Source organism: Antedon mediterranea, chromosome 8, assembly GCF_964355755.1.
Source record: "Antedon mediterranea chromosome 8, ecAntMedi1.1, whole genome shotgun sequence".
In the NCBI taxonomy this organism is placed as follows: Eukaryota; Metazoa; Echinodermata; class Crinoidea; order Comatulida; family Antedonidae; genus Antedon; species Antedon mediterranea.
The window spans coordinates 19,951,211-19,967,159 of record NC_092677.1 but is presented as its reverse complement, the minus strand read 5'-3'; the positions used below and the strand labels follow the sequence as shown (position 1 = coordinate 19,967,159).

General features: G+C 34.3%; 2 protein-coding genes and 1 pseudogene across 2 annotated transcripts in view; 2 read left to right on the top strand and 1 right to left on the bottom strand.

Moving 5' to 3' along the window:
- The window catches only part of LOC140057492 (cytoplasmic dynein 1 light intermediate chain 2-like), a 33,781-nt gene extending 32,302 nt beyond the window's left edge, over positions 1 to 1,479 (bottom strand). The window contains exon 1 of the mRNA XM_072103172.1: positions 1,370 to 1,479. Within this exon, the coding sequence (XP_071959273.1) occupies positions 1,370 to 1,446 (77 nt within the window). The 5' untranslated portion in view covers positions 1,447 to 1,479. The remainder of the gene's footprint in view (positions 1 to 1,369) is intronic.
- The window catches only part of LOC140057082 (enoyl-CoA delta isomerase 2-like), a 442,575-nt gene that overhangs the window by 37,431 nt on the left and 389,195 nt on the right, over positions 1 to 15,949 (top strand). The window lies entirely within an intron of this gene.
- LOC140057706 (uncharacterized) lies at positions 12,101 to 14,045 on the top strand (annotated as a pseudogene).

The following is a 15,949-nucleotide window of genomic DNA, read 5'->3' as shown; positions in this document are numbered from 1 at the left end:
ACGTCTGTTTATACCCGGTACAGTAGTACCGGGTATACGCAGTGAAAGGGTTCAAATGTTTTCAGTTTTATATTTCGCATTGTTTTCGAGTTGATTTAAGTAAATTTTATTCTTTTTTTTTTAAGCCTTTTGTAATGGCAGTATAGACAGACTAATGAAGAATATGGCAAGGATTTCAAAATATCACCTTATCAATTGGCTGTTGATTATAGATTTTATTTATGGGGATTTGATTATTTAAAAGACACAATAAAGAGGATCTAGATCAATTAAAATATTAAAAAAGTAATGTAACCCAAAAATGTAACGCAATAGGAAGATGAACCATTTAAGAGTACTGTATAACATTTTTGATTTTATTTTTTTTATAAACGATTCATGTACAAATAAAATTACTGTATTAGTAATGGTAAAGTATCAAGTAATATAATACTGTAGTAGTATAGTATTGTCTTGGTTTCTATTCAGATTGTATAATAAATCTTGCTGATTTCTGCAAAATAAAGAGAATTGTATTTTTTACTTAAAAAGCTTTAAAATGACATGCTGGACAATGGGTGCAGATAAAGGACATCATTCCCCCGGGGGTGGGGAGGATGGGAGTGGGGAGGGTATGTTGAATATTTAGGGATGGAGACTGTGGAAGTGTTGGTCCTGAATATTTCTTCGGAGATTTACCTTGTTAAAGAAACAAATAACTTCTCAAGTTAAAAGCACAATTTTCACTCTTAATTAACACCACTGAAATGCCTATTCTTAAAATCTTGTAAAAAAAATTAACGTAAAAAATTATATAAATTCAACGCATTGATCAATGTTTATGATTTTTTTTTTAAATTGCCAACTTTTTCCTGAATTATTAAATGTATAATTTATTCAGTTTTGACAAGTTTTAAGTTTTATCACACGTACCTAAACATAACGATTAAAATCGAAATCTTTTTTTAGAATCTGTAAATTCAAGGTGTTATCACGATTTTGTTTGATTTTGGTCGGATTTTGTGCACACTACCATTTCGTAAGGTCTTCGCTTTCGACACACCCCTCTCTCTAGGCCTAGCCTATGGGCCTACTAGGCTAGGGCCCTCTAGCCAAGGCCTAGTAGGCCTAGGCCTATACTCTTGGCCTCTAGTCTAGGCCTACAGTACTAGGCCTAGCTAGTCCTAGGCTAGGCCTACAAGTTAGTAGGCTAGGCCTAGCTAGGCCTAGGCTAGTACTAGGCCTATTAATACTTGGTTAGGCCCTAGGAATAGGCCTAGGCCTAGTAGGCCTTGTTTGGTAGCAAGCATCTTTTGGATAGGCCTAGATCCTATCTGTTTAAAAGGCTGTTTGCTTTTTTTACAAATACTAATAAAACAGTTTTTCATACCACAGGTTTTGTTCTTCTTTTTCTCCATTTTCACTTCCCATCTTCTCACTAATGGGTGCCATATTGATATTTCTCATACGAACTGGCTGCCTAGCCTCACGCCTAGTCGATCAGTCGTAAATCCAATCCAATCCCGATATGGCGCCCCCTATATAATAATATAAGATCTTTGTAATAATAATTTATTTGGAAGCTACACTTGAAAAACAGTGGCACACTTCTTGAATGAAGGTGCGTCCAGAGTAAGTAAAATAAAAATTATTTAACAATAGGCCACACCATTACAACTCTCTGGATTTATCGATATAATAGATATTATACATGTCACAATACATAGAATTATGATAATTAATATATTTTGCAAATATAAAACATTTTATGAAATAACAAACTAGTGTACATTCCCCAGCGGGCAAAATACGTTGGATTGACGTTGGATCAACGTTGAACCCTGACGTCGACACACCGTTGAAAAGACGCTGGGATATGAAAGGTGGATCGACGTCATTATGCCAATGTTGTATCAACGTCGGATATCAACGTTACATGACGTCCAATTACAAAGTCAATACAACGTTGAATTGTATAGTTGGATGTGAAAGGTGAATCGATGTCTTCTTTGTGACGTTATGTCAACGTCGGAAATCAACGTTGCATCGACGTCCAGCCACGACGTCGACGATACGTTGGAGTAGTTGGATTTGAAAGGTGAATCGACGTCTTCGTTGTGACGTTATGTCAACGTCGGAAATCAACGTCAAATTGACGTCCATCCACGACGTCGGTGATACATTGGATTTTAGTTGGATTTGAAAGGTGAATCGACATCATCTTTATGACGTTATGTCAACGTCGGATATCAACGTTATATGTTATCATATGTTAAATATCGGTTACTCCAAGATGTATTGTCCCTTTGAGTAATTCAAAAAAAAAATTTTTTTTTAATATTTCTAAAAAAAGTGGGTCATTTTGAAGTATTATGATAGTTATTAACTTTCACCAAAAATTAGTCGAAAAAAAATAATAATTTAACCGAAATACGGACGTTTTTTGGTTCAAAAAATAACTTTGACTTCCAGTCAAAGTTTTCGATCAAAACATATTCATAATGCATAATCATAAAACTTCCTCGCGATCTGTGTGAAAACACCTTCTCAACCGAGACGAGTTGTAAACAATCCTAATTAGCATCATGCATAATGCATACTCGTGGTTTGAAATCTTTGTTTACTTTCGCTTGTGAGATTTTCCAGATGAAATGTAATCAAATTAATTTAACTGTTAATTACGTAAACTTGTTGCTTTTGCCTCGAATTTTCGACTTAAAGTGAATAACTTTAATATTACTTTGATATGGCCAATTTAAATTTAGAATATTTTGACTGTCATTTTTTGTGTTTCAATGGACAATACATCTTTAATGCAAAAGAAAAATTAGTTTCAAGCCATATCAGTGATTTTAATATCGGTGGAATAGAGTTAATTCCACGAATAAATAGACTATTATCAGCTGTTCAGTCATGTACTACTTTGTGGCGTAACGGGTAATGCTCAGGTTTGGGTGCTCTCAGCTCTAGTAGACTGGGTTCGAACCTCTACGGATATTTTATTTTTTTTTTATAATTGAAAATAAATATTGTATTTCTTTGATTTTGAAAGAGAGATATTTTCAGGGTTGTAAATGTCAGGTCTAAACAAGTGGACCTTTTTAAAATACAGAAACAAAGTTGCATGGCATTATTTTTCATTAAATAGACTTCCATAAAGCCTCGAAAAGAAGCCCATGTGCTCCTTCATTTTTAGTACTCATTGGTGGGCTTCTTTTCCACCTGGAGTTCTTTTCGAGAGCTGCTGGGTTGCTGTTTTGCAGAGTTATAGGATTTGAGGAGCTACATAATAGAATGGTATCATCAGCGTACATAACACATTTACAATCAACAGCATCAGGAAGAGAATTTACATATATAATAAATAACAAAGGACCTAAAATAGAGCCCTGTGGAATTCCAATTTCAATTTCTCTTAAATCAGAAATTGAACTATTTACATTTACAACTTGTGATCTATAACTTAGATATGAAGTAAACCAATTTAGGGCATCATTACATGTTGCTCTGTATGGGCATCATTACATGTTGCTCTGTATGGGCATCATTACATATACCAATTTCCTTAAGTTTAGCAATAAGTAACTTGTGATTAACAGTATCAAAATCTTTTTTTAAATCTAAAAATATTGCAGCAGTTACATTACCATCATTATAATTATTTAGAATATAGTCAGATACATCTAAAAGTGTTGTATTTATTTCTTTCTAAAACCAGATTGTGATGGGTTTAAAATATTATTATTTGTTAAAAACTTATAGGAATACTTGATCGTGCAATAATCTTAGATACAATTGGTAAGACAGAAATTGGGCGGTAATTATTTACATCAGATTTGTCACCTTCTTTAAAAATAGGGGTCACTAGCAATACCATCTTCCCCCCCCCCCCCACCCCATAATACACCTGCACAAACTCATTTGCATAACAACGCACGGCATACCAAACTGTTACAAGGTCCCTGGACATCTATTATTTTTTCAAACAACTGTACCCCACCATCATGCTTAGGGCTGAGCAAAGACAAGTTTGAAAAATATAGCTGCATAGGTTCCCGGCCGAAAAAAATGGCAATTTACATGATTTGAAATTATATGAAACAAACTATGTAAGACTCACACCAGGACAATAGAGCTTGTCCCCGGAAAGTGCACCTATTCATTGAAATATAAAATTAAATATTAAGTCTTCAGTACTAGCCCACGGTTGGGGCAGAGCTATTAATGAAAATAGAGCCCAGAATTGCACTTATACTTATTACTATACATAATCACCTATGATAATTATGATAATGTTAAAATGTCAACTATCCAGATGCGACTTCAACAATTTAGGTGGGGGTTTCTACTTTAAAACTCGACTTCGTATATGCTTAAGGCCTAGCCCGGCGGCAGAATTAGTCTAAGCTTCGAAATTGGTCTAGAAATCGGCATCTTTGCAAAATGTTCTATTTATCTTATTTCACTCTCCATTAAACTCATACAAAAACCATCGGAGACAAACTATCTGTTTAAAACATGTTTATTCTGGGACGGTGCGGCCATACACACCAACTACCATAAACGTGTTTCATAACATATTACAATACAATATCTTGCATGCATCGGACATTTCGCTACCAATGTAGCAACATTGATTAACAAAATCAACATTTAACAGTGTGGCGTCTTTCCCACTACACCTGCACAACCATTGCATAACAACGCACAGCATACCAAACTGTTTCGTACACCTGCGATGAAAATAATAAATTCAATTTCTTTTAAAATTGAAGACGGCAAACATAAAATTTACGAGATCGAATACAGGTTGAAAAAACAATTAAATAAAAAAAAATATGTTAAATGTGCTCTCCCTGCCTCGGCACTAAGGCCCTGCCACAGCCTTTTGGCGTCGTTTCCAGCAGCACATCACCAGATGGATTATTGATGTTGTCGCATCATGATGTGTGGTGGAAAGGGGGACGTATAATTCCGTGAACCTCAAATAAAGTTAGTCGCATACCTTTAACTCTATTCTACCGACCAGCATTGGAATCAAACCCATTTTGGTTTTAACAAGGTTAATATATTATGACGTAATGATGAATTACGTAACATAATACACGTATAAATAGACTATTATCAGCTGTTCAGTCATGTACTACTTTGTGGCTTAACGGGTAATGTTCAGGTTTGTGCTGTCAGCTTGGGTTCGAACATCTACGGATATTTTTTTTTAATGGAAAATAATGAAAATTGTTTTTTTTTTTAAAGATTTACTCTGCTAAAAAGAGAACACAAAGAATATTGTTTCTTAAATTTATTACAATTTTGTGACTTTATTAATTTGTATTTTATATCACTGTGCTCCACTGGCGCCAAATTGTGTCCACTTGAGCACCGTGTATTAACATACGAAAAAATATTAAAATATTATTTTTATTTTATATCACTGTGCTCCACTAGCACCAATTTGGGTCCACTTTTGAGCACAGTTTATTAACATACGAAAAGATATTAAAATGCAGTGACTTATTTCTATTTTATATCACTGTGCTCCCCTTGTGCCAAATTGGGTCCACTTGAGCAAAATATTAACATACGAAATATATTTAAATTAGTGACTTATTTCTATTCTATATCACTGTGCTCCACCGGTGCAAAATTTGATCCACTGGACCAGTTACCGTAGTACTATTTCTATTTCAGATGTAAATAAAGGCATAAATGGCGCTCCGTAGAGAAGTAGAGAATGCTCGTCGTCAGAATGACGCTCTGAGAGCCTAGCCTAGGCAGCCAGAGCCATATATATATTGGATTATAGTCACGTGATATGCAGATCAATTTGTGTCAAACTTGTCTCCGTTAATTCATGTAAAGTATAGGAGCAAGAAAATACTTTAAACTTTTTCTTATATTTAAAAAAAATTTAATTGCACATTTTACGGTGAAATATCGATGTGCACAGCGTACAGAAGTACTCGCGGCAAAGAATATTGCGCGCGCGTGCGGTAGTACATTATAAAGTTCGATTGATTAATTTTGGAACGAAACATCCCATAACTACGTCCTATTAATAACAATTATGTAATATTTTCAATTCATAATGCATGCTTTGATGACTAAATAAAATAATAAAGTGTCGTGGATATATATGTTAATATATTGAATAGGTATGAACAATATTAAAATAATAAAGGCAAATTGTAACAAATGAAATGATGAACGAGTCTCGGAAAGTTTGTATCAAAAACACACGGAGAGCTAGTCTGGGCTCCAGACGGAGTTTTTTCTTAATACTGTATTAGCAAAGAACTTATAACACAAGAATCTCCTGTTCTTCAATTTGCATTCAAAACACAGTATCGGAAGTACAGGGTTAAAAGGTCAAACTGGGCGACGCCATTTCACAGCATGGAGCAGCGCCCCCTCCAAACTAGGAAGTCAATTACTCTACCCCCCTAGAGTATTAGCAGATCCCCTCTATGATTTTGACTTTCTAATTTAATGCGGGCGCCCTACTCCTCAGTCAATTACTCTATCCCCCCTAGAGCATTAGCAGATCCCCTCTATGATTTTGACTTTCTAATTTGATGCGGGCGCCCTACTCCATGGCTCACAATGGCGCCACCCATAGCTCTATTCTATCCCACAATGCCTTTCGAAATTGTTACGCGCTTCGGACGAACAGGAGATTCTTGTGTTATAAGTTCTTTGGTATTAGTAAAAATATAAATATTTTTGCACATATGGCGTTTCATACGTGTATGTATTACTTGAGTTTGGATGTATTTTCTACGAAAGCCTATTAGGGCCAACAAAAAAATAATATTGCCTTCACAAATTCGAAATAACGAATTATTAATTCGTTTTTTCGAATTATTAATTCGTTATTTCGAATTTATTTAAGTAATTTGAAATTTCGAATTAATAATTCGAAATTTCGAATTATTAATTCGAAATTTCGAATTATTTATTCGTTATTTCAAATTATTAATTCGAAATTTCGAATTAGTAATTCGTTATTTCGAATTAATAATTCGAAATTTCGAATTAATAATTCGAAATTTCGAATTAGTAATTCGTTATTTCGAATTAATAATTCGAAATTTCGAATTAGTAATTCGTTATTTCGAATTAATAATTCGAAATTTCGAATTAATAATTCGAAATTTCGAATTAGTAATTCGTTATTTCGAATTAATAATTCGATATTTCAAATTAGTAATTCGAAATTTCAAATTAGTAATTCGTTAATTCAAATTTTTAATTCGTTATTTCGAATTAATAATTCGACCTCTGCCCTTTCTAATGACATCCCAACCATCCCGGATGACTTTAGCTAATGCAATCTGGTCATCATGCGTCCTGAAAACCATTGGATTAGATTATATTTCAATCGTAGCTTAAATTATCAAGAGATTATTGAAATGTTAGCAGAAGATCATGATAATTTGATAAGTAAACGGACATTAAAGCGAAGGCTGAAAAAAATGTGCCTTAGTCGAAGTCTGACGAACTGGAAGCCAATTACAGACGTCAAGGATGCTACATGGGTACAGGTGGATGCACATTCGTTGCACACAAAATGGGTTAAACATAGATAAAGAGACGGTCAGAATAATTTTAAGCCTTCTTGACCCAGAGGGTGTCGAAGCAAGAAGGAGACGACGACTACACAGAAGAATTTATCATGTACCTGGCCCAAACTATATCTGGCATATCGACTCGTACGGCAAACTTAAGCCATACGGCATTTGTATAAATGACGGATTCTCTAGACACATAATATGGCTAGTCCCAAAGTTATAGCCGGCTATTACGTAAATTCTGTTCGCCAAAAAAATGGGTTGTCCCGGGGGTTGTCCAAAGTCTATTAGAACAGATTTCGGAACTGAAAATTCTATTGTTGGTCCAATGCAACAATTTCTTTGTAATGAGAACAGCAGTTTTATACAAGGAACAAGTCAGCATAATCAACGAATTGAGAGTTGTTGGGGCATTCTCAGAAAATTATTATTAATATCGTATTTAACTAAAGTGTCCGCCAGAGTAAGATTAAGGGCCTCTTTACATACATTTGTTTTTAAATTCATATGGATCAATTTTAAATATAGTGTAATATAATTGGAGACGTTTTAGACTGATGAGCCCGGTATTGAGACTTTACTCGCTTGGTTGCAATTGAGTTCGTATATACGATACGATACGATAAATACTACTACAGGGTATCAGTCGATCGGTGATGATAGATGATGATGTTGTGAATGAGGTGTGTCTCTGTAGGTGTGCCTATGATGAAGTGGCTCAGTGAGGTGTCTCTGGGCTCTGTTGAGACTGGGGGTATATCGGCTTCTCTGTTCATTGCATATGTCATCATTAATCGTCTTTGAGCTTAGATATAAAATTGGTCCTAGTTGATCCACGATCTAGGTATAGGCAAGACAAAGTAGTTTGAACAAGAAATATTTCTTACAAAAAACGCTGCTCGCATATTGAAAAATATTTTTTATTTCAAATGTTTTTGAATGTGTCATTTTATTGTCACATAATAGTTATTTTACCTGAAAAAAATGTAATTTAAAGCAACAAATACTTAAATTGTCTGTCAGACAATGGTTTTTGTGTTTCTTTTCTTTTTTTATATGTGAATAAATATTATTTTTTTGTTACAGAAGTGAATACTCAATTTCTGTCACTTTAGTTAATTTTATTGCTAAGGTCAAATCTGGGGGTCACTTCATCACCCTAGATATTTCAATTGTGAAGTATCCTATTACAAACACAAACTTTAATGGACTGTTTCGATAATAATTCAATGAATATCTGACAGTGAATATACCAGAAATGCTTAGGGATTTGTAATTTTAGCATGACATGTCCTAATAGACTCTTTCCCAGACGTTTTTTGGGTCTACTGTAGCAGCTGGAATCAATAAATTATAGTGGAGTTTCCATTTTCACAAAACTGTCTGTCCTTAGAACTATAACTGCTGCTTGCTTTAGCTTCTGATTGAGTAGTCCTAATGGGACGTAGCGGGCTAGAGCAGCAGCGTGAAAAATTGTATATCTCAATGATGGATATCGTTGTCAATTCTCTACTTAAAAACTGTCATTCTTGAATTGTTTTACGATGGGAAAGTTCTCTAAAACTGTTATTTTAGAGAGCTAATTGGTTAGTAGTATTCATGAAAAACATCTGGTCAGTTTCTTACTGGACTTTTGTGGGGCAAATTTTTGAACTCAGTTGGTGTGTGGTAACGTTAAATATTGGAATTGTATATAACTCTGATACATTACAATAGCAACAAGTCGTTGCAGCTTAGCCGTTGATTTCATCGATCATAACGAGTTTATGGGATTACGATATTCTGTCAATGAAAATAATATGATACATTTAATATTTAAAATACTGCCATGGACTGACAGATTATGTCTTGCACCAGTTATTTAAAAATATTATAGAGGAATGCAACTATAGCTCTATAACATGTTGATAACACAATATACGCATATGGCAATATTATCGCATAATAATTGTATTTGTAAAAAGGTGATATTTTGGCCATTTTCAAAAAAATTCCTGTAGGCCTACTATAGTACACGGATTCTTTTTTCAAACAAATGGTATACAAAACGTACAATACTCAGGGGCGGATTCAATTTACGTCCGAGACGCCAAATGACAAATGTTGTTGGAAATTGAAATCTTATAGCCGGGAAATTTTACCTTCCTCTTTTTTGTTTGCTTCTCAGTTGAAATGAACATGTCATATTGAGAAACATTACCTCTGCTCCCTCTCCCCTTCTATTTTAAATTCTTTGACCCGCCCCCTCATGGACTTGCCAAATGGCAGATGACAAGGTAGTAGACCCGCCCTTGATACTGTATTGATATTCGAATCAATATGACAATACTTTCTTAACTTTCAACCTTATTGTCAAACATAAGAGTGTAAACATTCTAAATTAATGACAAGGGATGATAGATTAGCCAACAATGAATATAAAGAGGGGTGGGGGTGTCAACCTTAATGTGAGTTTGTGAAATTTTGATTCGCCGACCGTTTCAATTTCAATTTCAATTTCAATTTGTTTTATTGAAAAAAGAAGGGGGAACGACAGCATCCCCCCCCCCCCCACCCAACCCACCGGATACGCTCCTAGATGATAAAGTACGGTGTAGTTTAAACACAAAAAAAACTAATCACAGACCATCTAAGTAAAAACAAAACAGTTTAAATCAAGAATTGTACAATAGTTTAAAATTGAAGATTTAGTATAGTAAAACGAACAATATACGTACTGATGTTATTTTATTATTATATAATTACAAATCGCATCTATTTCATTACAAGAAGTGATCAACTCATAAGTTTAGAGTGATTCCATGAGTGTCATTTTTTGGAATGTAAACATAGGCATATGATGGATTAGAGGATGTGGAAAATGAAGACAAGGATATAAGGGACATGATATAAACCACGAGGAATGTAAATATGGAATGGAAGGGAAACCATGAATCATGCCCAAAAAAGTGCCGGGTTGATAAAAACCAATTCACTGTCTTATTTGATTGATGTTAGGTTTACATCATTTTCCGACAATTTGATTGGTTAAGCAATTACTTATTAAAACTATAAATACGTAAGATTAATTTCCATCACCATTGCTGCTTCATACAAACTTACAAAATAAATAGTTTGTTTTATCCTACGGTTCCAGTGAAATTCCAGCATATTTTATATTTCAGTAAGTACGTTTTATCTTTTGTTTTTGTTGAACTCAACTCAATCATCGAAAATGAATTAACATATTATTTTAGTTGAATGTTTAAAGTTTTAGGCTTCGCTGTAGGACTATGGCAAATAGTCAGCAATTAATAACTGTATGACCAGTTTTAACATTAACTTTAATAGAAAGAATATATGTATACATATTTATCCTTCAAAATAAATATTACTTTGATTAATTTTACGTATTTAAATGAATTAGTCTTAATAATTTCATTCGATAATATCAATTCCAATACTATAATATTATTCGTAATTTAGCACAACTCAACGTCAACCATGTGCGTGCATACCGATATTAAGTTAGGCCTATATTTCTTTTATCATAATAAAACTTAGTTAGTTAGTTATAGTATCGAAACCTTATGTAAGTTACGGTATGTCCCATTTCAATGAAGGATATTAAATGAGTGCAAATGGGGCACATATCAATTGTATTCCGTAAATAAGCGACACGCGCGTTGTGCATCCCGAAACGCGACCTTGTTTAAAATCACTGTTTTTAAACGGTTTTTAAAATTATCTCCACTAATAATTGTCGGATTATAAATAACTAGGCATGAAAGCTTCATATTATTTCATACATCGCATCACGTAAATGTGTGTTATCTCGTCGGAAATCAAGTTTTTATTTGACAGATTTGCTACATTTGACAGTGTCATTTCATAACTGTTAGAAGTATAAGTAATTGGGAAACAATACATATAAAACAAAACGTGAATTTAATTGCAAAAACAATCAAGTGTTATGGTAAATTCCGGGTGTCTCGAAAACAGAGACCCCCACTAAAACTTCTTGATATTACGTTATATAGGGGGGTATCTGTTTTCGAGATTTTCTCGATTGTTTTCGAAATTTTCTGGAAAACAGATACCCCTTAAATAATGTAATATCGAGAAGTTTTTTTTTTGGTGGGGGTGGGGGGTCTCTGGTTTTAAAATCTCCAAAACAGAGACCCATGGGTCTCGTGTTTCTGATCTTTGTTTTCGAGGTCTCTGTTTTGAGCACCCAGTAAATTTCAATAGCGAGGGCACATCCCTGTGTATTCCGTTTTTTTACTGGAGAGTACACACATTACGGATAGCTATTAACATTAACACTTAATCATACCTTAATTTAATCTTAATAAGTTTTTAAAAAATAGAATACATTAATGTTATATTACTAACCAATAACTGTACTTTTATACTAGGCTAAAGTCGCTATAGCTATACACTTGAATTACCCCATGATAATATAGTGGGGAAGCCTCCAACTTTTACGCAAAAAAGTAGCCATTCGCTTACCAAAGTCTGTTTGTGCAATCATCAGGGCTTAATTCGGTTGGCGGTACAAGAAGCTCTACTGGGGAATAAAACCATAGGCCCTACATTAAATTCACGAAAGATACGGCGATGGATAAGTTATATGAATACATGGAGGAACGAGGAATTGAAGAGGAGTACATACAGAGAATGAGGGATGAAAAGGTAAAAAAAACAATGTCTATGATGCTTAAATCATGGGAATACTAAATATTATACTGTAATTATATTTGTCATTAAATATTGTATCCTCTATAAGATTAATATAGGCCTATAGTCCTATTCTGCATCTTTGTTGTATGAGGTTGACGCCTAGTTGCGAATCCAGGGAGAGGGGGAATGTTTAGGGTTTTTGTGAACCCCCTAATAAGCGGCGTAAAAAGGGGGTTTGTACTGTGAAATCTGTAATTTTCCCAAATATTGAAGTTTTCTAAACTGTTTCCCTTATAGTTGTAGTGTTTGTCTAATCAATATTAAAATTGATATAATTTTATGTACATATTATACATTGATATATGTACATATACATGATTTATCCTAATCTGTTAATTCATAATTTAACGTAGCACATACGGGTCGCTTGCATGCCACGATGTTTTACACAGTACGCACACATTTTAAAAGGTTTAATGTTTAGATCAATCATTGGTATGCCTAATCAAATATATTGAAACGTTCACTCGACCCCTTAATGTGACTATGTACCGGTAATGCATGATGTTAATCAACTTTTGTTTTTGCAGATTGATTCAGTAGTTATAGTAGCCATGACTGACGAAGACCTTTCGAAATTTATTCCTCTCCTTGGGGACAGAATTGCTGTACGCGAATTTTGCAAAGACAAAAGACGCAAAGTAAAAAAGAAACAGTTCTACAAAAACTCAAACAAAAATTGAACAAGAGAAGGGACGATGAAGAGGACGTGGAAGAGGACGGAAATCTTTGGGATACGCGCTCAAGCACGCTGTTAGGGAACAAAAATGCCCAAAAAACAAATCGGAAAATCGATATAGGGTGGTTGGACTACGACGCTGAATCAAAATGCTTCAAACAAGTTCGCAAACAAAAAGGAGGAGGAACAAGACAGCTAATAGTGCCAAAGTCCACAAATTATAATGAACTGTTAGAAATTGCCACTAACTTGTTTTTTAAGGATGGACTGTCATTTAAAGGAAAGCTAAGCGAATTCAACTGCAAGCTATGTGATTTTCGACAACATCCCTTGAAAAAAGACATGAGCGTTGGGGAGCTGTATGCTGAATGCAAAATGGCAGTTCTAAGGTTCTACCTTCAAACCACTCCAGTTGGCAGAAAAGATGAAGCCGTAAAACGAAAGAGAAGTGGCGAGTCATCTGATGACGACGACGGGGATAATGATGTACCGTTGGTAGAAATAGACCATCCAACACGCCCACTTGTACAGCCCGACACACCAACCGTATCGTTTAAGGTAGGTAATATTTAAAATTGTAATTGGAACCCGTAAGTTATACATTGTATAATTGTGGTACAACTCAATGATATACTAGTGTGATTCATTTTTGTTAATTAACAGAAGACCGAGTCCATCTTTTCTGGTAGTAAATAACCTTGTTCAGAAAGGTGAAATAACTCATCGTGCACTTATAATACAATATTCATAAAGTAAACTCCAGCATTATAATGAATTGCTCCATTTACAGGTACCTGATAGACCTACTGACTCAATGATGAATTTAGCCTCGACAAGTCAATCGCATATGCCTTCAACATCCACTCAATCGAAAAATGAGTGAGTTAAACTTATTATTCGAAATATGCCACAATGCTGTGTAAGGTGTGATTGACGAACAACGATTAAAATTTTCCGAACATTACCCGTGATCGTTTGTATGAGAAGTATTCTGTTATGCATATAAACTTTCTTTTAAGGATTTTTAATTTTAATTTTATTTTTGTTTACAGGTCAGCATATACATCATATGTGAATTTATGTTCAGACTCTGACGATACAGACGATGAAGAAGACTTACAACTACAACAAGCTATTAAAAATAGTTTAGTGGAATCCCAGGAAACAAGGTTTGTGTACCAAATGTTTCAGGAGACGCTTAAACAGGCCTGTAGCCAAGGGGGTTCATGGTTCGGTTTTGTGTCCGAACAACCCCCCCCCCCCCCCCCCCACCACCTTCCACCACCCCACCCCCTGTTAAACCCTAAATTGGCTGAATGTTGTAGTCATTATACTACACCTACGTACGAGACTCGACTGATTAATTTGTGAATGATGGTAACTTATCTGGTAACAAAACCCTACCCCCACCAAATGGTTTTAACAGTTCAAATAAGACATTAATGATTTATCGTCAACACTAACGGTTGATAATATCATTTTAGGTGCGAAGATCAAGTAGATATAACAATTAAGGACATCCTCGCCAATTACCAGAGACATCATCAAGTTGATGAATATCAGAAGGTTATTTGCCACAGAAAACGGTTTTTACGTTCGATCCTATACGCGTACGGGCAAGATGGTTTTAACTGCCGAAAAAAGGTACAATGCGAATTTGTTGGAGAAGAAGCTATGGATACCGGAGGACCTACAATAGACAAGTTCTATTTCCTCTGAAATATGATGTAAGAAGCATTTTTGGGTAGAAGCTGGGATCCACTTGATTTAGGATATTTCGACCTCGCTGATTACGAATATGGCGGATCCCAAGCGAAATTCGGCCATCTAAGCCCTTAATTTGCATAATTAAAAATGGCGGCCATTTTTTATAATTACCCTATATCTCGAGAACCACCAGTCACAGATAATTAATTTTGGTGTCAAAATGTTTTAAATATATGTTTTTATATTCACTTTAATGACACATTTTCTCAAAAAATGGATGCAAATCTTTTTTCTGACATTTTGACCTTTGACCTTGATTTATCGTATCTCAGTAACCAATAATCGGAGAGACACGAAATAGGGCTCAAATTGTTCAGAAACTATACATTCTTATTTATTATAATGAAATGTTTTTACAAAAAATGGCCAATTCTACAACTATTGACCTTTGAACTATTAGTCAAATATAATAATATAATAATAATATAACTTTGAAAATTGTGGTCTTATGAATTTTTTTTTCTTTTTAAATTGTTTAAAACATGTGTGTTTCTATCCAGTCTAATGGCACATTTTGTACAAGAATGGCCGATAGTATGGTTATTGACCTTTAAACTACAGCATAGGCCTACTGTATACTGAATATAATATAATTGCATAACTATGAAATTATTTATACACAATAATAATTAGTAAAATTATAAAATTCACTGCCATCAAATATGATGTGTTATGATTTATATAGATAAAAAAAAAATTGAACACGCAAGTTACATTTGTTGAAATTTGAAATTACCTGCCATCAATATAATGGAGTATGATTATAGATTTTTTTAAATGTGAACATGTCAGCTACATTTGGAAATTACCTGCCATCAATATGATGGATTATGATTATAGATTTAAAAAAGAAATTGAACACATAAGCTACATTTGAAAATTACCTGCCATCAATATGATGGATTATGAGTATAGATTTTAAAAAGAATTTGAACACGTCAGCTACATTTGGAAATTTGGAAATTAAATGCCATCAATATGATGGATTATGATTGTATAGTACCTGCCATCAATATGATTGATTATGATTATAGAATTAAAAAACAATTTGAACACGTCAGCTACATTTGGAAATTTGGAAATTACCTGCCATCAATATGATGGATTATGATTGTAGGCCTATAGGTTTGAAAGAAAAGTGAACACCTAAGCTACATTTGGAATGAACATGTTAAGGGCATCAGTTTTGATCATCCCATGCTAAGGTTTCCGTCGTCATCTGTAGCGTTGT